General features: G+C 37.7%; 1 protein-coding gene across 3 annotated transcripts in view; it reads left to right on the forward strand.

The window, feature by feature from the left end:
* Positions 1 to 21,225, forward strand: part of RETREG1 (reticulophagy regulator 1) — a 53,554-nt gene that overhangs the window by 14,496 nt on the left and 17,833 nt on the right. For 2 of the 3 annotated variants that reach the window (XM_010708485.3, XM_010708484.3), the window contains exon 1: positions 14,037 to 14,266. The exons of the other annotated variant lie outside the window; for it this stretch is intronic. Coding sequence is in view for 1 of the 2 variants with exons in the window: in XM_010708484.3 (XP_010706786.1) it covers positions 14,232 to 14,266 (35 nt within the window). In the remaining variant the exon portion in view is untranslated. Of the gene's footprint in view, positions 1 to 14,036; positions 14,267 to 21,225 lie in introns of those variants that run through there. 3 annotated transcript variants of the gene reach the window in all.

Here is a 21,225-nt window from a genome sequence, read left to right on the forward strand (position 1 = left end):
CTTACTAGCAGAGGAGTTGTTTCACGTTAACCGACTAAAATACATTTGCTGCCTAAATTCTTTTTCTGTTTATATTCCAAAATGCTTTAGTCAGAGTCTAAGTATCAATGGAAATCAACTCTCAAGCTGCACGTCTTTTATTTTTACACCAAGGAAAATAGAGGGTGGCAGATGTTCATTGTTTCTCATTCTTAGGGCAGATTTCTCCTCTCCTGAATACAGGTGGTCAGACTTGCTCAGGAGAAGAGCTTAACAAAAATTTTCGGAGATAAATTTTTACTGTAGTGCAAAAATATGAAAGTTCTCTGAAGTCCAGTTGTGTGTTGTATTCAAAGCACTGTATGACCCACACTTCGTTTTCCCATCTAAGATTTTATATAAGGAGAATGGTACTCTTTAAATTTTTAAGCCTTTTCTTATTAAGAGCTTTGATTAGTAGTACAGTTAAGACATAAGTGACATAGCTGTGGCCGTTGACATTACTGTAGGCCAGTTCCTAGTGTCGATAATTCTTAAGAAAATTTCATGATCAGTATGAAAATGTCCAGTATTAAAGTAGTAGAAATATTTTAAAATGACAGAAGTATTTAAAAATCTGTTAAAAATTGCAGACGAAAGCTTACTGAATGCTGGGTAGAATTTGAAGTAGGCCAGCTGAATTTCCAATAGGCATTAGCTGTGTTTCACTCTAAAAGCAAATAAGCAACTCTGCAGTTTGGGAGAGGACTCTGCCGTGTATTAAAAAAGAAAAACAAAAGCAAAAGAATAATCATATGGAATATAGGAAACAGAGGTGAGAATAAATGTGTAGTGTTTGAGTTAATGAAAGGTCAAAGAAGAAGTCCTTCAGCAGTGTGGGGTGGTAGCATTCTGTTAAACGTATTCATAAGTGATCCCAGAAAGGCAGGTAGCCAGGCGTAAGCAAGTTGTTCAAGAAAATAAGGACAAGAATTTATTTTGAAGAATTTCTGAAGGTCCCTAAACATTTCTTACACAGCAGAATGGCATACAAATCTAATGTGCTGCCTCCTAAAAAAAAAAGATATGTGAGAAGTGCAAAAATTCCTGGATAAAGCAACAACATTGAGCAAAGACAGGAACTAGCTCCATACAAGCAACAATTAAATGAGGTAGGACTTGTTGGAAAAGGAATAATTAAGGAGAAATATAATGGAGTTCTCTAAGATATCCTAAGAAACGTGTCTTTTCTCTCCCAGTATTGGAATGAGGGAACATAAAATAGCAAGCAGCAGGTTGAGAAAATAAAGAAATGCAAGAAAGCTTTGGAAATTCTTGACACAGGATTGTTGTGAAAAGTAGATCTATATGTGGACTAAAAACATAAATTACAGTGCGGAGTTCTTTGAAGAAAATTAATCGAAGGCTTTTTAAATACAAATTCACCACGTGTGGCTTTGGAAGTCCCTGACCTCCAGATTGATGGAGGCTGTATTTTATTTTATTGATGTGTCGTTGCGTATTATCCTGCATCTTATTCTGTTCTTTGGGTATCCTCAGGTATTCAATTTTGTCCACTCTTAAAGACAGGATACAGGGCTAGACAGACCATAAGCTGTCCCAACTTACGTGTTCTTGTTAAGCGTGTTATAACTTCTGACTTTTCATTGACATAATAAGCAGCTACCTAAGTGTCACTAAAAACTTAAACAAATACATCCATTTATTTCTGTGTGTATTTAATTTTTGAATAAATTGTAAATAACTGTTGAAGTCTCAGAAATGCCAGTAGGGTGTGTGAGATAGCTACTGCCCAGTTTTTGACTCTGTTCTTACCAACAAATCCATACAAGGTGCATGGTCAAAATGTATCTAAGAACTTGCATTTGAGTATCAGATGGATGTCATAAAGTCAGTAGAATAGTAATATCTGAAGTTTGCACATGTGATCTTAAATGTTATATATATTAAAAAAAAAAATGTTTAGCTGAATGCATGTGCATGTTTCCTTAGAACACAAACTGAGACAAAAGCATGTAGTGCTATTGTCTTATATATTGGTTGTAAGGGCTCTAAACGTGTCTGAACAATTCTAGTATGGAGTTTTATGCCACGACTGTACAGGAACAAAACTGATTTAATTCCGAGTTCACTGTAGATGTACAGATTTCCTAGAATGGACAGCTTCAGTCTTTATTTGTTCACAAAATTCAGTATTTTGTACTATAATCGAAGTATAAGAACAAATATGGGCATACAGATGAAAAATCCTTAAAAGTAAAACTCTGTGGGTTTTTTGTTGTTGTTGTTGTTTTCTTTTTAATCCTTCTATTTCCCTCTTATACAGGAACATCTATTTATAAACAGAATTTTTTCAAAGCAAGGATATTTTTGGTAGGTATGCCTGATAGATTCTGAAGGAAGCAGCAAAACCTGTGACAAAGTGGCATACAATTTACAGATTTATGTACATAAATACAAGCATGTGTGTATAACTTCTAAGTTTAAAGCCTAATTCTTTAGTATTCTGACAGGAAAACATACAATTGAAAAGTATTTTCTACAGCTTAATGAATTATTTCTTTAGAAATCTATAGACTTCCATGAGAAATGAGGGAGAAGGAAGTCATAATGAGGATAGGAGCTGCTATCTTGCCTTGCAAAGCAAGGTGTTTTTTACATGCCTTCTAAAAGCCCTTATGGTATGGATTTAAATAAAAATTAATGGGAAAGGAATGGGGAAATTTTAATTCTTTTATGCTTTGGGACAAAAGTCCTGATAACTGACATTAATTTGGCTTCCTGATAACACTGTCGGCCTCTCAGCAAAATGTCATCCTCATTATGATCTTTTTAAGGCAGGGCTAAGGGTTATCATTTCAGCACTTGTGACTGAGTGCTCTGGCAGCATTCACACAACCAGCTTGGTATTCTGCTCAACTGCAGATCTGCCTGTGTGCTTGGTTACAAAAAAGCCAGGCTGCAGCTCTGTATTTATCATTGCTCCTGGTCTGAATGTTTCTTGACTTTCATCATCCCCCAAATGGTGTAAGTTTAGGTTTTTGAGGGAGGGTGTCATTGCAGAAGGGGTTGATTTCTCTGTTGCAATCTTGACTGTATTTTTTGTATGGTGCTTTACTGGCCTTCAAAGATGTAAATTTTGCAGTTATTTCACTTAAGAGCTGGATACTAAAAGAACAGAAGTATTGCTGTTTGACAAATATTTGCTTTGGAGAAACTCCAGTAAGAAATTAGGCACCAATCAAGCAAGAATAAAGGTAGTTTTGTTTCCATCAGTGAATCTCAGAATTAACCATCCTATTTAGTCTGCAGTTGTATACATGTATGAATTTTCATCACATGAAGCATACCATTCCTCTGTCAATTGTATTTCTGATGTTATTTCTTATTATTGCTTATCTTACCCTGAATTACACCCTCTGCAGTGTAATTCAAGAGTATTTTCTTTACATTTTGGTGTTAGCATTTGAAAACTGTACAAGTCTTTTTTACTTTTCATCTGGCACAGCTCTGCTGTGGTGAGTGAGGAGTTCCCATATTTTTCTGTTTTTTTTTTTTTCCTGATTGCTCTGCAACCACAAGTATATCCCTTCTGAAATGACAAGTGGTCTCAGATCTGTTTAAAATGCTAAAAACTTTAAACTTATATAAACTTACATGTCCTTGTTTTTTTTTTTTTTTAATACAATAGGTTTGCCAATGTGCTGTTATGAAGTTGGACAGTAGTGATAAGTAGCATACAAATTACTACATGATCCATCAGATAAAATCTGGCCTTAAACTGAGTCACAATCATAATAATTTCATTTTTTTTTTTGGTATGTCTCTGTTGCTCAGTTTCATAAGTTGCCACAATGAGACTAAATAACTCAAATGAAAAAGCTCTTTATAGGGAGAGAATATTATTATTATTTTAACTTCAGACATATTAAAGAGTCTTTATCTTCTCTCGCATAGTAAACCAATAAATAGGTAGTAAATGAGAAAGATTAACAGAATGATTTGGGAAGCTGTCTCACTTTCATGATGTAGATGTTAAAAAAAGGATGCCCTAAAGGGCAACCAGAAGAACCAAGCTAGCCATACTTGCTAAGAAAAAAATCTGGCAGAGAATCTTGAATATTAATCAACAACTTTGGCTCATTGAGCGGAGACATAAGAATAGGGTTGATGTCAATGGAAATGATCAATATGTAAATACGTTCTGTGCATCCAATGCAGTGTACATGGAGTCCTGCAGTGATTCATCCTAAAGTTTGCAGTGTCTAATTCAGGACTTGAGACCTGAACTTTGATCTAGTTATGGCTTGCAATTGCACTAACCACTCTCTGGGGAGATTTTCTTACATTGCATCTAAGAATAAATGATACAATTAGATGGACAACTCTTCTTCCTCTTCATTATTGAATGCCGATATCAAAGCTTGCTCTTAGCAAACTGCTAGCAAGTAAACAAAATCGTTTAGATGTAAGCATTTGTCAGTATATAATTTTGAGTGATTTTTTACTTTCTGAATTTATTTACATAGAAAAATGTCTTCTAAATATTCTTTTTTTTTTTTTGGTAGCTTACTAGCAGCCTGTTTTTTCACGTTTTGTGGGGTGTTTAATAGTTACATTATAAGTCAAAAATTCTCAGTTATGCTATCTTTGCATCAACACTTCAAAAAATACCTAGAAACCTTAGTGTGTTTCTTAACTGTTTTTTAGCCTGTATCAATTGGCTCAGTGCAAGCTGATTTCATTGTTTGGGTATCTTGCTATTTGGTCTGTGTGCATACATAGGGTTCACCTCTTTGCAGAAGGGGAAGAAAACAATTTGTGAAAATAAGCGTATTCAGATGGCCAAGAGAAACAGGTGGAGAGGGAGGTTTCAAAATCTTGAGAATTGTATGTGCCTAGGAAAGAATTTGCATTTTAATGACTCAACTAAATTACAGATCACAACTGTAGATGAACATAAGTACCTTTGTAGGCCTTTTAAGTTTTAGGGAAATTGGAAATGCGATATATAGTAAAACAGTAATTTCATGAAAGAGTATGTAAAAAGTCTTCTGGGAAAAAAATCAGAAAAGAATATTCAATTGAAAGGTGACATATGATGAATTTTTTTTTTCTCCAAAATATGTTTCTTTTATAGTTGTTTAACAGGATCCCATGGTCAAAAAGTTCCAAGACAGTTGATTTTCACCCTTAGTGGTAAGATCTTACACCACTCTGTCTCCAGCTCTTCTCTGTTTGTCACATAAATCTAGCATGACCTATCACATTTGTACAAGAGGAAGATTTGTTACCTTCATGTGACTAAAATGCTTTTTAAATACTGCTGAAGACTCTTTCTTCTTTTAACTCTTCTTTTTGCCTATGTTGAAAAACTTGGAAATACTCTCATGCACTCTGATGCGTGCATGCTTTATGATGAACCACTAATATCTCATGACAGTTCATTGTTCTTCATACAAGTCAGGTTTCAGTTTGTTAAATAGTCATGTTGCTTTCATATCCCATTTTTCGTAGCTCTTTAAAAATACATATTCATACACTTTGTTCTGCTGAGTAAATATTTTTTGCATGTGTAATGTGATCTCACGTTTACCTTTGTGAATGTTGTGTCTTTTTTTTCAGTCAAACCTTTATGTTGTATGCAGCTTATGATTTTAAAAATGCTGTAACAATTTGTTATTTCGTCTAGATGTGAAGAAGGAGTCCTGCATAATACACAGGATTCCATGAGGGGAGAAAAAAATTCCTGTGTACTTAATTTCTTTACTTTTGTTGGTCTTCTATTGAAAGATCTTTTTCATTTCTAGTCTCGTATATAGGAAAGTGCAAAACTTTGTGTGTAGATGTCTTAAGTTGTTTTTTTTTAAAAAAAAAACACTGCTTTGAGGTCATACCTGATATAATACTCTAGCAAAGAATTTCATATGCTCAACAGATCTACCTTGATAATTTTTCATTTGTGCTCGTATGAAAGGCTTACACTCGTGCTTGGTCCAACCTCATCTCCTTCTACGAATGGGTGACCGGACTGGTAGACGAGGGAAAGACGGTTGATGTAGTCTACCTAGACTTCAGCCTTTGACACGGTATCTCACAGAATTCTCCTGAGGAAACTGGCTACCCGTGGCCTGGACAGGTATACCTTTCTTTGGGCAAGGAACTGGCTAGAGGGCCGTGGCCAACAGGTACTGATTAATGGAGCTAAGTCCAGCTGGTGACCCGTTACAAGTGGTGTCTCCCAGGGGTTGTTACTGGGGCCCATCTTGTTTAATATCTTTATTGATGACCTAGATCAGGGCATTGAGTGTATCCTCAGTAAGTTTGCAGATGACGCCAAGTTGGGAGGTGGTGTTGATCTGCCTGAGGTAGGGGGGCCCTTCAGAGAGATCTGGATAAGCTGGATCACTGGGCTGGAGTGAATGGGAAGAGGTTCACCAAGGCCAAGTGCCAGGTCCTGTACTTTGGCCACAATAACCCCATGCAGCACTATAGGCTTGAGGCTGAGTGGCTCGATGACTGTGAAGAGGAAAGGGACCTGAAGGTGTTGGTTGATGTTCAGCCAAACATGAGCAGACAGTGTGCCCAGGTGGTCAAGAGGGCCAATGGCACCCTGGCCTGCATTAGAAATAGTGTGGCCAGCAGGAGCAGGAAGGTGATCATCCCCCTCTACTCAGTACTGGTGAGGCCGCACCTCGAGTATTGTGTTCAGTTTTGGGCCCCTCACTACAAGAAAGACATTGAGGCCCTGGAACGTGTCCAGAGAAGAGCAACGAAACTGGTGAGGGGTCTGGAGCACAAATCCTATGAGGAGCAGCTGAGGGAGCTGGGATTGTTTAGTCTGGAGGAAGCTCAGGGGGAGACCTCATTGCACTCTACAACTTCCTGAAGGGAGGTTATGATGAGGAGGGGTTTGGCCTCTTCTCCCAGGCAACGAACAGGACCCAAGGGAATGACCGCAAGTTGCGCCAGAGCAGATTTAGATTAGACATAAGGAAAAACTTTTTCTCTGAGAGAGTGGTTAGGCACTGGAATGGCCTGCCCAGAGAGGTTGTGGAGTTGCCGACCCTGGCAGTGTTGAAGAGGCATCTGGATGAGGAGCTACGAGATATGGTTTAGTAGCTGTGGTAGTAATGGTGATGAGAGGGTGGTTGGACTAGAGGATCTTGTGAGTCCTTTCCAACCTTGTGATTCTATGATGCTACTGAAACAAAGCTAATTAAATATAATAAACGTGGCTGAATGGTTCAATGGATGAGGAACTGATTGCAACACTGTACCCAGGGAGTGGTGGCCATTGGTTCAGTGCCTGCATGGAGATCAGTGATAAGTGACATTTGAGGATGACGCCAAGCAGTGTGGTGCAGGTAATGTGCCTGAGGGACAGCATGCCATTGAAAAGGAGCTAAGCAGACTGGAGCTGTGAGCCTAGGCAAACCTCATGAGGTTCAACATCTTGCATCTCAGTCATGGCAAAGCCCATTCTCAGTACAAACTGGGGGATGTAAGGATAGAGCCCTGCCCTGTGAAAAAGGATGTGGGGTACTTGTGGATGGCAAGCTGGATGTGAGCCGGCAGTGTGCCCTCACAGCCCAGAAAGCCAACTGTATCTTGGGCTGCATCAAAAGAAGTATGGCTGGCAGGGTGAGGGAGATGACCCTGCCCCTTTGCTCTGCACTGATGAGGTCTCACCTGGACTACTGCATCCAGATGTGGTACAGGAAAGATGTGGCCCTTTTAGAACATATCCAGAGAAGGGCCAGAAAAAGGATTCAAGTGATAGAACACCTCTCCTATGAGGACAAGACGGAGAGAGCTGGAGCTGTTCAACCTGGAGAAAAGAAGGCTCCAGGGAGACCTGAGTGTGGCCTTTCAGTACCTAAAGAGGAACTATAAGAAAGAAGAGACAGACTTATTAATAGGGTCTGTTCTGATGGGACAAGGGGAAATGGTTTCAAACTAAAGGAGGGGAGATTTAGATTGCAGAGAAAGAAAAAGATTATTATAATAAGGGTAATGAGGCACTGGAACAGGTTGCCCAGAGAAGGAAGCCCTGTCCCTGGAAGCATTCAAGGTCAGGCTGCATCAGGATCTGAGCAACCTGATCTAGCTGTAGATCATTGTTCATTGCAGGAGAGTTGGGCTTGATAGTCTTTAAGGGTTCCTTCCTACTCAACTCTATGATTCTGTATCCAATTTTAAGTTGGATTTAGATAGAAAAGATTGGGATTGGTATCATTCAGTGTATTTGGATGTTGAAAATATGTGAAAATTGAGTATGCATTTCAAAGTGATGAAATACTTTTTGGTGTTTGTATATAAATGCATAAATGTACATTAATCCTAAACATGCCTTCAGATTCTTGCTGAAAATAATACTAGCATAAGCTGTATACAAAAGTGAAAAGCTAGACTTTTCATTTCTTCTGGAAATCTGATCTAAACTGTATTCTTTTTGTAATTTTATTTTTGCTTTGAGTCAGTTGAGGGTTGTTTTTTTTTTTTAGGTTTTTAAGAGTACAGTACAGTGTTCATTATTTTCCACCAATTTTATTAGAAATGAGACTCACCCACAGCTGAATAATTAGAGCAGGCTTATACACTGAAAGCACCATCTCACTGTCCTTACAGATGAAGAGAGACACGGAAAGCATCAGGAATTGTGTCTAGTTCTGGAGCTGGTAGAAGCATACTACAATATTTGTAGGCTTGAAGTCCGTGTGAAATACTGCTAGATTGTCCCCTTCACACTCCATGTGGATAGCATACTGTCTTTCACTTACCTGCTAAAGCCCTTGTGCATGTCCAGTATGTAAAACAGTGCATCCCACAACATTTTCGATCATCTCGGCTACTCAGTAAGGCTACTTTCTGGTCTCTGACAAAGACATATACTTACTTTCTTTTCTTGATGATAACTTCCTTTGAAGTATTCGATTTCTATCTGTAAAAGGTAAATTTCATAATTTGGTGAGGCCATTTACTCGATGATTACAATACATGTTCTGTCCAAATCAAAGGCAAGAATATAATGTCTAGGAATCCTTGATCAACTATTATGTCAGACTAGCATCAGAACTATGTTCCAGAACATCTCTGGGCAAACAGAACAATTACAAACTATCAAGAAAGTACTGAGGAAGGTCTATATGAAGTTTCTTTACTAAAAAAAATAAGGTCATGTAAATGAACAGAAGTAAGGATTGATTCTTAAAGTTATCCAAATAAAATAAAGACGACCGTACTCTGGAAAGCTATGTGTAAAAATACCATAATCGAGGCTGGCAGAGTTTGAGAACAACTCAAAAAGGGTAAAAATGTGATGATCAGTGTAATCAGCAAATGTAGTAAACTCACTAGTTCTGTTAACACATCAGGAGCAGGATATCTTTCAGAGACACTTTTTTGTGTCAGTAGATGATCTGCTAGGAAAGGAAAATTCAGAGATTGGCCATTACAGAAGAACTACATGGATTTTTTATTTGTGTTCACCATAGGGGTGGTTTCCAAGCCAATAATCTTCTTTAAGGGGTATATCAAAGGATGTACAGCAAATTGCGACCTCAGAAGATGGTAATCAAATAGAATAAAAAATAACAAATACAGTTACAGCTCTGAAGGAATTCCAAGATGAAACAGTTGAACTACCAGCTTTAGTATGTGATTTCTACACTGAGACATTAGTGGTTACATACAATTTAAATAAAAAAAAGTTTATAGCGGACACCTAGAGGGAGCTGTGGTCTGTACAGAACTAATGTGGAATATGAAAGAAGCAAAACAAAAAGACTACTGGTTAAATATAATATTGTTGAGGAAAGACAGCTCTTTTGGAAAGGGGAAATCTTGCTTCTCAACTCTGTTCTTTGAAGTATAAAAACAAGGGAATTTATGTGAAGGAATGACTGATAAAGTCAAAAAAACATCTGTAAGGCAAGAAGTAATTCCGAATTCCTGAAGAAAATTACTTGTTCTGAACTGACTGTTCTCATTCAAAATCAGATATTTGCATCATAATGAATTATTCTACAAAATGTCAAATTAGCAATTGAAAAAAAAAAAAAATAGAGCTGTTATGAAAGATACAGAGACCAAGAACAAAAATACACTTTTAGCATGGTGTAAATCAGTGGTATGCATTCACCTGAAATAAAAGCCTATGTTTCTGATCTCTACCATCTTACACAGTTTATAGCATACATATATATGCAGTATATATAGGGAAGAACTAGGAAAAGAACTGTGAGGATGTTTGATGGCAGGATGCTAGAAGCAAATAAGCAAAGTATGTCTTTCCAGTCTCGATAGACTGACAGAAAGCAGAACATGATCAGTAGTATCTCCTTTCAATTTCAAAAATTCAAGAAAGTCAAGAGTTTTCATATTCCTTTAAGAAGGAGCACAGTTAGGTAGAAGCGCTCACTAAAGAGTGAAGTTGTTGTTCCTTCTGTTGAGGAATCAGTGGAGCCAAGGACAGAAAAATAAAAATAAAAAAAATGGTGGATGTGAGAATTAAGACATGGCAAAGCCAGGATGGAGACTGCTGAGAGAAGCAGGGATTAGTCACGATGGGTGAGGCCTTGGGGATGGCAAAAAGAAGTAAAAGGAACATGGAGGACTGAGTGAAGTCCTGTGCGTTTCAGAAACTTGTAGCATTAGCTGCAACTAAACAAGGAAATAAGAGCTTCCTTGAAAACACCTTGAAAAATAGGGGAGAACTTTTCTCAGTTCTGTTCTCTCTAGTCACTTGAGCTTTCCACGCTTGAAAAGTTTTAAAATGATTTTTAATTATTCTCATACCAGCTCTCTTCTAGGCAACTCCACCTCACAACCTCACCTTAATAGCTGTGAAAAGCCAAGAGAGGTTGCTATTCTTTACCTGTCCTAGAAATCACTTGAAGCTGGAGCTGGCTAGTTCAGAGCAGACAAAATAGGGTGATTTTTTTTAATAGCGTGTAAGTAAAGTGCAGAAGTCCTTGCTGCATTACTTTACAAAATTCTACCTCTTGAAACCTACTGAGGAGAGTTAAAAATCCAGTCTTTGCAGCTGGCTCAGGAGTCTCTTGAGCCATGAGGTGAAGTCTAGAAGAACGTATAGAGAACACAGAAATGTGTTTTTTCCCTGAGCTGCAGTTTTGTACTTAGCTGAAAATGCCAGATAGCCTTTGAATAGATTCAGTGCAGTGCTTTTGTTCACCTGCTGCTGTCCCATCCAAGAGTACTGGAAAGTTGTTTTATCTCATGCAGTTCTGAAACAGTTTGTAGCCCTATCTGATGGAGGCCTCCAGCTTGATCAGTAGCTCTCATTCCCTTAGGTATGGAAGACTTAAGACTAATCAAGAATTTGTGGTGGATTTTGTGGATAGTTGTCTTTGTGAAACTTAGTAAAATATTTTTGTGTTGTTACAGTGGAGCAAATTACATGTTCACATGTTCTAAAGTCTGGCTTGCAAAAGCAATGAGCGCTGAACTTGGAAGAAACTAGTCCATGAATATTAACATGTTTTATAAATGCTCTGCTTTCAAAGTAACTGACCCTTGACATCTTGGTTAGGTACTCATTTAGTAGACACTTCTGAACCTAATATTTCCATCAATAAATAAGTAAGGTGATAATATCCTCCTTTCCTCACTGAGGACATGTGAAGAGTTCCAAGGAATCATAAAAGTAAATTATGAACCAGCAGCGTGCCCTGGCAGCCCAAAGGCCAACCATACCCTGGGGTGCACCAGGCCCAGCACTGCCAGCAGGACAGGGGGAGCGGCTGTCCCTTCTGCGATGTGTTGTGCGGCCTCACCTCCAGCACTGCGTGCGGGTTGGGTGCCACAGTATAGGAAGGACATCAAGCTATAGGGAATGTCCAAAAAAGGGCTGTAAGGATGGGGAAGGGCCTAGATGGAAAGACGTATGAGGAGCAACTGAGACTCCTGGGTGTGCTCAGTGCAAAGAAGCTGAGGGGAGGCCTCATGGCAGCTGCAGCTCCTCACAGGGAGCGGAGTGGGCAGAAAAAAATGAACAGTCCACAGTAGTGCTTTAGCAGCATGGATTGCAGCAAGTTCCAATCCTAAAATACAGGAGTAGACATCTCTTTAGCCTATGAATGTGATCATCAAATGTATTAAAAGTAGGTGGTGCCTCTGTAAAATGTATGTGGCTATGTAAAAGTGTATCCTAACGCATGTAAAAGAGAGAAATTAAAGTTGCAGAAGGGGGCTTGGTTTTGCTTTCCGTTTCAGTGCTACAGCTATGTTTTGAACATTGCTTTTGTGTGTTTGCAGATGTCATTTATTTGTTTTGATTCTTCTCCTACTTGGCAGACTTCAGAATTTTGATGTGAAAGTAAAACTGTCACAGATAAGATTTTTGCTGAAGAAATTTAGAATTGAGTAGTTTTGTTGTTCTGAGTTAATTTAAAAGGAAATGCAGCTCTAATTATCTCAGCTATGCATACAAGTAGGAAAAATAAAAAAAGGATGATGGAATAAGTGGATATAGTTTACCATGGTACATCTCTGATGAGTAGGACAGGACTTCTATTTACATTTTTATAGAGAACAGATAATTTTAAATATAAAATAAGGTAATATATATTTATACTTAATGTAATTAAGAAGTAGGACTTTATTCCTGTTTTTATTCTCCCTTCTTCCTGTTTAAAGTTCAGTACTATTAAACTGTTAAGTACATATCTTAAAAAGACTGAGGAAAGGTGTGGATGGGCTTAGGAAAAGGAGAAAGGAATTAAGGAGAATGCCAGAGAAGAATAAATTAAGTTCACAGACACACGGTGTCCCTGAGATCATTTTATTAATTCGGATACTTGCATAGTAAATATAAGTCACACAGTTGAAAGTAATTAATTTCTCATTGTGCTGTTTTGGGAATTTTTGAAGTTTTAATCTAGATCTTACTGTTTGTTTTGAAGTCTTTTATATTAAAGTAAGAAGAAAGGATGTAGTCCCTTTGTAGTTTTGAAAGTTAAGCAACTTTCCACTGAGTGCTACATAACCTGCAGTGCATCAAGTGCAGTGTACCAAATGGAGGATACTGGCTGGTTGATTTTTAATCTGGCATACCTTTTGTTCCAGCTTTGTTTATTTCACATTTCCATGACAGTTCCTATTGCCTCACACAGGGCAAGCAGGTCTAGTCTTGTGGAGCTTCCTCATTTAGGACAAAAAAGATTTCTATGTGAAGATTTTTGGATGTAATAATCGTTTGACGTTATATGAAGACCAGGCCAAACTGTTTAATGGAAGATGCAAGCCATGTGAAGGAGCAGCACTGGACAACACAAATATGTGATCCCTGGAGTCTTGGGCTGATGAGGCTCAGATAGGGTGGCTGGTGTGTTGAAATTTAATAGAAGTATAGCTGGTGTAGCTGGAGTGACAGAATCCTTGTCATGCACACAGCCGAAAGCGATATGAAGAAAGTGATTTTGTTAGTTCAGCTTAGGTTGTTCAAAAGGGATATTGAAAGTATTTTGGCAGAAAACCTCCTCCTATTGGCATACCATTTTTTATTTGAGGGCTGCGGGTATAGTTTGCTGGTATCCCATGACAGCCTGCTTGTGGCAGGCACAGTAAGAATCAGAACTTAAAAGTAATGTAATTAATAGTTACTGAAAACTTGTCTTCCTATTCCTTATTTGAAAAGAATGGCTGAGTTTGTATTTCACCTGTGAATTAGTCAGTGGAGAAAAATTGTGGCTTGCACTTCGTGGAGAATAAAATTTGAACTTTTTACAGTTACAATAAGCTCTTTATTTTTATACTTCTAAAATTATTACTTTTTAAAGTTGAGTGCCATCTAGCTTTCTATAATTTTGGTTTATGTTCACTTGCTCCTAAGCAAGTGGGAGACATTGAGGAAGGATGTCAGTGGAAGGAGAAAAATAAGATGCAATAACTGGGTGGTGATTCTCTCTCACATGACCAAAAGAAAAAAATGTTGTGCTCTTGGCTGTGCCTGCTACTAAACACCCTGTCATAGTGTGCGAGGTGAGTCACGACTTGTTTATTTATAGCATTGGCCAATCAAAGCAGAACGCTCTGAAATTCATTCAAGACAAGCAGACACTTAGGATGTGTTGTAAACATTTGCTCTTTGAGCAAGCAGCACTTTTCTCCGCAGCAAACAGAGCAGTTTCCTCGTTTGGTGCTACTAAAACACAAAGCAGACTAGAAGACCCTTACCTGGATTATCTAGGTTGGTTGAGAGAGAGACATAATTCCTTTTTACGTCTGAAATGTCAGACAGTGAGGACCTGGGACAAGATGAAAGGTACTGTAAATGATTTTGATGGCCTTTTCATACAGTGCTGTATAAAGCAAAGCTGCCTGCAATTAATCTCTCTGTGAAGTCCTGTGTTTTCACGCTAGGTCAAAGATTAGTTTGCTCTGTGTTATAACACATCATCTAACTCTTTGAGTGTTTTGCCTGTAATGCTTATCTAATGCTTTGTAAAAGAGAAGAATAAAATCTTAGTGTCTACATAATGGTTAAATTGTACATCCTTTCTATAATTCTTAAACTAAAGCTAAATGGAATGAAATACTGTGTGATTTCTACGTGTCACTTTTCCCAACCCTGGAACAGCTTACAAGTCTCAAAATGTCAGAGAGGCAAATAGTTTATGTGCAGCCACATACTGACAGAACCGTAATTCATTACTGTGAGATAGGGCACTGTGTCCCTTTGAGTATGTCAGTTGTTTTGAAGTTGAATTTTTATCTGACTTAGTTATAGAAACCAACAACAGGACAAGAAGAAAGCAGATGGACCTAAAATTTCAGAGCAAATTAACTAATATGATTTTTACAAATGTGTTCTAGCACATTCCTATGGGAATAAATGTGCTGAATATATTCAGCTAAATAGATTTTAAAATAGATATTTTAAAAGCAAATATTATTCATGTTTGCCTATGATAGACTTTATGATTTAGATTTTTTTAAGTCCAAACTGTCTTTCTGTAGTTATTATTTTCACTTTCTTGATGCTACATAAAATGTTGGCTTCAAAACAGTGCTCGTAAATATTTAATACCAAAGAGAAAAAAAAAAATAATATATTTAGAAGTAGACATTTTTTAGAGGTTAGTTTAAAAAAAAAATCTAATATAAATAGGCAAATCTAATAAATTACAGAAATCAGAAGAGAACATTCTGTTATGGCTTGGGATTCAAACTCTGTTTCTTATATTTAAATTTAATCATTGAGGATGTTTTTCCAATATGCACGTAAATGCATCATTGGAAGATGGGTGAACAACTTTCTGGATGTCTGCAGTAGATGAGTATGTTCAGACATTGTCACCTAACTGGATAAGTGTGGGTGAATGGATCCCCAGTGGCATAATTGGGTCTTTGCAAGGGTGGGGTCACCTACATATTTCCGTTTGCAGGGATCTAGGTTGTGCCCTATATATGGCATGGATTACAAGTAATTGTAGCACAGGGTAGCACATTTTTTTCCTTTTTAATGAAATGTTGGCTAAATATGTGATAGCTAACACGGAAGTGTTAATTGCTATTCATTAAAGACTGTTTAGCTGAATCTCCAGCTTATTAAACTGTTTATTTTTCAATACAGGAAAATAGCAATATGCATGACACATTGAAGAAAAAAATGGAGGGTTCAAATCATAGTCAGTTTATTTTTATTTTTATTTTTTATTTTATTTTTGATCAGTTTTATAAAGGATTTGCATCATCTCCTCCTTTGGAAATATTTAATTGAATACAAGGTGGGAGGAAATAGTAGCAGCTGAGAAAAATAATATCATAATTTTGATTTTTTTTTTTTAAATGCAGTGTTTATCAGCGTGTAAGAAGATGCAATTTCTATGCAAAGCATGCACACTCCGTCATATAGAACTTATTTTGTTCATAATTCTTTCTCTATGAAAGCTTGGAATAGATTTTGGCCTTTAAACAAGAGGTGATATTAGGCCCAAACCTCTAAGACTTCTTATTCAATGAATCAAAGCTTTTTTATTAATAAAAAAAAAAGACAAATATTTCTTAAGCAATAACTTGGAAAAGTATGATAATAGGGCCTGCTCTTCCTATTTATCATTTCTGCAACCACCACTATATGAGTTGATCCTGATCCTTTTCCATCCTTTTGTGACTTTGCTGTTGAGCAGCAAGGTTTGAGAAAGTAGCCTCATCAAAAAGTTCTTACTTTCTTGAATTAATCTGCTTTTGGTAACAAATAAGATACATCTCAAGATCATTTTTACATGGTTACATCATTTACGTGGTAATGATATTTTGTGGAAGTGAGAATATTTTGGTCCAAGTTAAATAGGAAGGAATAAGAGGAAGATCTGTTGAAAGTGTACTAGAATAATATGAGAACTATACTATAGCAGTGCATTTTAGGATTGCAGAAGAAGAGCTATTAAATACACGGATACAGATAATGTAATTTTGAGGGTACAAAGAATCAAAGCTGTTGGTCTGTTTGTTTAAAAAAGGAGGACACTTGTATTTGTGTAGAAGCTGTAGAGTGAGCTTTGTTCACTGATTGGTTTCAGCTTATTGCAGTCTTTATATTCCTCAGATACAACTGAATACTTCATACATCTTATCCCCTCTTGAGATCATGTCCCACGTTAGAAAATATTGTGTCACCAGAGAATTTTATGAACATTGTCATTCAAGGTGTGGCATTGGTCAATAGTCTGTTAGTCATACTGTGAATCTAGATATATAATAACCAAAGGAATGTATGTACAAATATACTTAATGCTTCTTAAGAAATATAGTGAAAGGCTTAAGAGTAGTGAAGATCAGGTACCCACTTCTGCTTTGTTTGTCTATATGATCCCAGGCCAGATGAAAAACAGTGAGCAAGGATGTAGTCAAAGGTCAAGGACTGAAGTAGTTAAAATAACAGTAGTATTTTCCCCATTACATGTGAAAGTTGCTGTAATTTAAAAAAAAAAAAAAACAAGCATAAAAAATGACAACTCATGAGGAATCTATTGATGGTCAAGAATGTATAAAAGGCACTGTGAATATGGTTCTTCAGGCATATAGTGAAGTGTAACTAACTGCAATAGAGCAATGTCTTTGTTGTTCTAATTGCTATTATATGCTTATTATCAAAAAGGATGGTGCACTAAACTGTTAGGCAGGAATCTTTGCTGACCTGGATTAAAAAAAAGCTCTGTTATTTTGACCTGTATTTTGAACCAGTTGTTTTTGAGCTATAATCTCAGTGCATGACCTCTTTCACTATATACTTGGACTTAAGAAAAATGAACATCTGGTTTAAAGTCAAATCTACATGGTATTTAATGACAGATTTGTAATCACGTAAGAGTAGTTGTGTTTTCTGCTAATATTAGCTAATAAAATGGAAAGTATTTGATATTGCTTTAATTGTTGAACTTGCTGCACAAATGCAGGCAGTGAGTGGCTGCAGTAATGCATTAGAGCAAATGGCTGCTGGTTCATACTGTCGTTGAAGCCAAATGAAAACAGAATGACTTTTTTCATAGACTTAAAACCACCCTGTGATATCATCCAAAAAAGTCATTATGATGCTTTTGCAAATTTAAAAGTATTCTTTGTTTGGCAGTTGAAAATGTAATTTTTCCTTCTCATGCAGCTGCTCTGCAACTTAAGGAGTGCTCAGCTCATCTTTCCTAGCTGTTTGACTTTGAGAGGCCTTGAGCTAGAAGTATCTTAGCTGAAGAATGTGGAATCTGAAGGAAGAAAGTGGGTTGAGTTTGTGAAAAGGGTTAAAAGAATTGACTTTGAGGAGAGACAAACAAATGTAAAAGAATTGCTTATAACAACTGGGCAGAGTTATTTCAAGTTCAGCAAACAGAACTTTATGCGCCTGTTGACAGAAACAAAACTTCCTTACTTTTCTAAACAAAAATAGTGCAATAAAAATACCTCTTTTACATCACCGGTTTCTATTACAAATGGGAGGCTGACCTGGAAGATCCTGGCCCTTCTACTCTTTTGCTAAAAATACAGCAGTCCACAAAGACTAGTAATAATATTATAGCTTCTACTAAATAGAAAGCGAGTCTGTAATAGTATTTATGTGACTCTGAAAGAGTCGTTTTCATGCAAAAGGCATCTGAAGAGTCTGTGCTGATTTAGTAAATCATGACTTTGAACTAACAGCACTTGACCGTCAGCTTACATTTCACATTCTGGATGACTTCAAACTGGAGTAGCCAGTATTCTTCTCAGGAGAGCAGGGCAAGAGTAGTGCAGGCCAAAGGAAGTGTTTCCCATCAGGGCTGACCTGTACTTTGCTGAGGAGAGTCAGCATAGAGAAGCTGCACAGGGGAATGCCCCACGTGTTAGTAGGAGTATATTTGCTAACTAGCTGGACATTCAACAAAAAACAACACCACTTAGGCTGTGCTGTGTTGAAGAATGCTGGGCTCGGCAGTTTGTATCTAATCATTAACTAAAGAATATAGCTCCTTGACAACGCTTTCTAACACAACCGATGTTATATGGGGATAGTGGCCACCCTCAGCAAGTTTGCTGATGATACGAAGTTGGGAGGATTGGCTGACACGCGCCTGAAGGCTGTGCTGCCATTCAGCGAGACCTGGACAGGCTGGAGAGCTGGGCAGTAAGAAACCGGATGAGGTTCAACAAAAGCAAGTGTAGGGTCTTACACCTAGGGAGGAATAATTGCATGCACCAATACAGGCTGGGGGATGAGCTGCTGGAGAGGAGCTCTGCAGAGAGGGACCTGGGCGTCCTGGTGGACGACAGGTTGGCCATGAGCCAGCAGTGTGCCCTTATGGCCAAAAAGACCAATGGCATTCTGGGGTGCATTAAAAAGAGCGTGTCCAGCAGGTCGAGGGAGGTGATCCTCCCCCTCTACTCTGCCTCATCTGGAGTACTGTGTCCAGTTCTGGGCTCCCCAGTACAAAAAAGACGGGGATCTCTTGGAAAGAGTCCAGCGGAGGGCCACAAAGATGGTGAAGGGCCTGGAGCATCTCCCCTATGAAGAAAGGCTGAGTGAACTGGGTCTGTTTAGCCTTGAGAAAAGACGACTGAGAGGGGACCTGATCCAGGTCTATAAATATCTGAGGTGTGGGGAACAGAGTGGCGAGGCCAGACTCTTTTCAACAGCATGTGGAGACAGGACGAGGGGAAATGGCCAGAAACTGCAGCATAGGAAGTTCCACACGAATGTGCATAAGAACCTGAGGGTGACGGAGCACTGGAACAGGCTGCCCAGGGAGGTTGTGGAGTCTCCTTCTCTGGAGATATTCAAGTCTCGCCTGGATGCCTACCTGTGCGACCTGGTGTAGGGAACCTGCTTTGGCAGGGGGTTGGTCTCGATGATCTCTAGAGGTCCCTTCCAACCCCTACAATTCTGTGATTCTGTGATTCTGTGATAACTGAATGGAAGAGATAAATGCATCCTCTCCAAATAAAATCTTGGTAGTCATCTGCCTTTTTTTTTTTCTTTTTTCCTCAGGCAGCCTCTAGGACAAGATGAATTTCTCTATCCCTTTATAGAGTGTATTTTTATAATGGTAGTATTGCTTTCTTTTTAAGACAAGTTTTTCTTGATGAGCAATATAGAGGAAAAAAAAAGATATTTATGGTATTGGTATAGCTTAGCAACACAGTGGTGACAAGTTGTTCCCACGTGAGCTAAAGAGAACAAATGCTGTCACGACTTTAGTTTAACACGCTGTGCAAGAAGCTGATAGACACAGGGATGAAAGGTTGCATATATTTTGTTTTGTTGACAGTCACATGTGTTGACCAGTCTGCTGTGCAGGCCTCTGAGAAAAGCACATCCAGGCTTATCACATGCTGGTCATTTAAACATACTTACTGTACAGCAATATTACCAAAAATAGAAATAAAAGGAGAAGTGCTGTTACTGAAAGCTGTGAAATAAAGCTTTTATAAAGCTTCTTTTGGTACACCTTCCCTTAAAAAAATAATAACAACTATGATTAAAAAGCACAAATTTTGGGTGTCAGCAGAAGACTAATGAATGTTCTGAACAGTTTTAAAGTTTGAGCATCAGTGTTGCATGCTGTTGAATTAATGTACGTCTTAGAAATGATGTATTTGAACTACAAGAGAGATGGTAATTAGCATTTTTTTTAATTGGGAGGTGTTGATGTAACTCTTCAGGGCTGATTTTTTTTTTTAATGAAAATGTGATTTTGTACATTTTAAAGATTCCACATGTGCCTGATTCTTAGTAGTGAAAGGATGTTCAATGTGGTTGCTTAGAGGATGTATCTGCCACGTTATCACATCACACTAAATCTTTGCAGTGTTTATAGATTAGTGGTGAGAAATAAAGTGCATACAGACATCTGCAAGGTGGAGAGATTTCTCTAAGAAATACAGACCTTGTAACAAAAAGTTTTAGGATGAAGGTTCTTAGGAAAGTGTGAGAAGCAGTGGATTTCTAGATGCTTGCTGTATTCCTCATTCTTTCAATTACAGAAGTAATTCTTCCATGGATCTCTTTGAAGAAAGTGGAATTTTACATGATGTCATGGTTTACATGGTGTACATGACATGGTATAAATGATTCATTTAAATTGCAAGTTTTGTTGTCTGTGTCATAGCCACATGACACAAAAATAATTATTTTATATACTCAACTATTACATAGGATCCAGAAGTGGCACAGGTTAAAACACAACTCTACATAGTAATCACCTTTGAAACTAGCCATATTGGTCATTAAGATGCTGTGCCGTGAGTTCACTGGTATTTGCTATTATGTTTTTCCATGCAGTGTACATAGCATTTATAGATTGGGTATATTGTAGTACACTAAGGCCCATCAATATTGCACTGTTTTCTACCACACACTTCAGTGATAGATCTTAGAGATTTTATCACTAGTTCTTAATTCCACTTGTAAGTTGCATTTTTTCTACTATTATACATTTTGGAGAGTAAAGGGTAGCTCTTTTCATTTTGAGTATATGGTCAACTGAAATTTAAATTGCAGGGCCAGAAGGGCACGTTTAAGTATTTCTCATAAACATTATCTAAATACCATTTAATAACCATTATCTCTGTCCCTGAATAATTTAGAAAACAATTTTTAAAATGCATTTTTGGTGCATGCCAGGTATGAAATGTTTCTTTCGAAGAAAGGTAACTGCACCACTATAGTCTTTCCCTTTTGCACTGTGGTGGTTCCTTTCATCCCAGGAGAGAACTGTGAAAGCCTTGAGAAAGTAAACCTTCCTGATTCAGTTT

The sequence above is a fragment of the Meleagris gallopavo genome, chromosome 3 (genome assembly GCF_000146605.3).
Source record: "Meleagris gallopavo isolate NT-WF06-2002-E0010 breed Aviagen turkey brand Nicholas breeding stock chromosome 3, Turkey_5.1, whole genome shotgun sequence".
Lineage (NCBI taxonomy): Eukaryota > Metazoa > Chordata > Aves > Galliformes > Phasianidae > Meleagris > Meleagris gallopavo.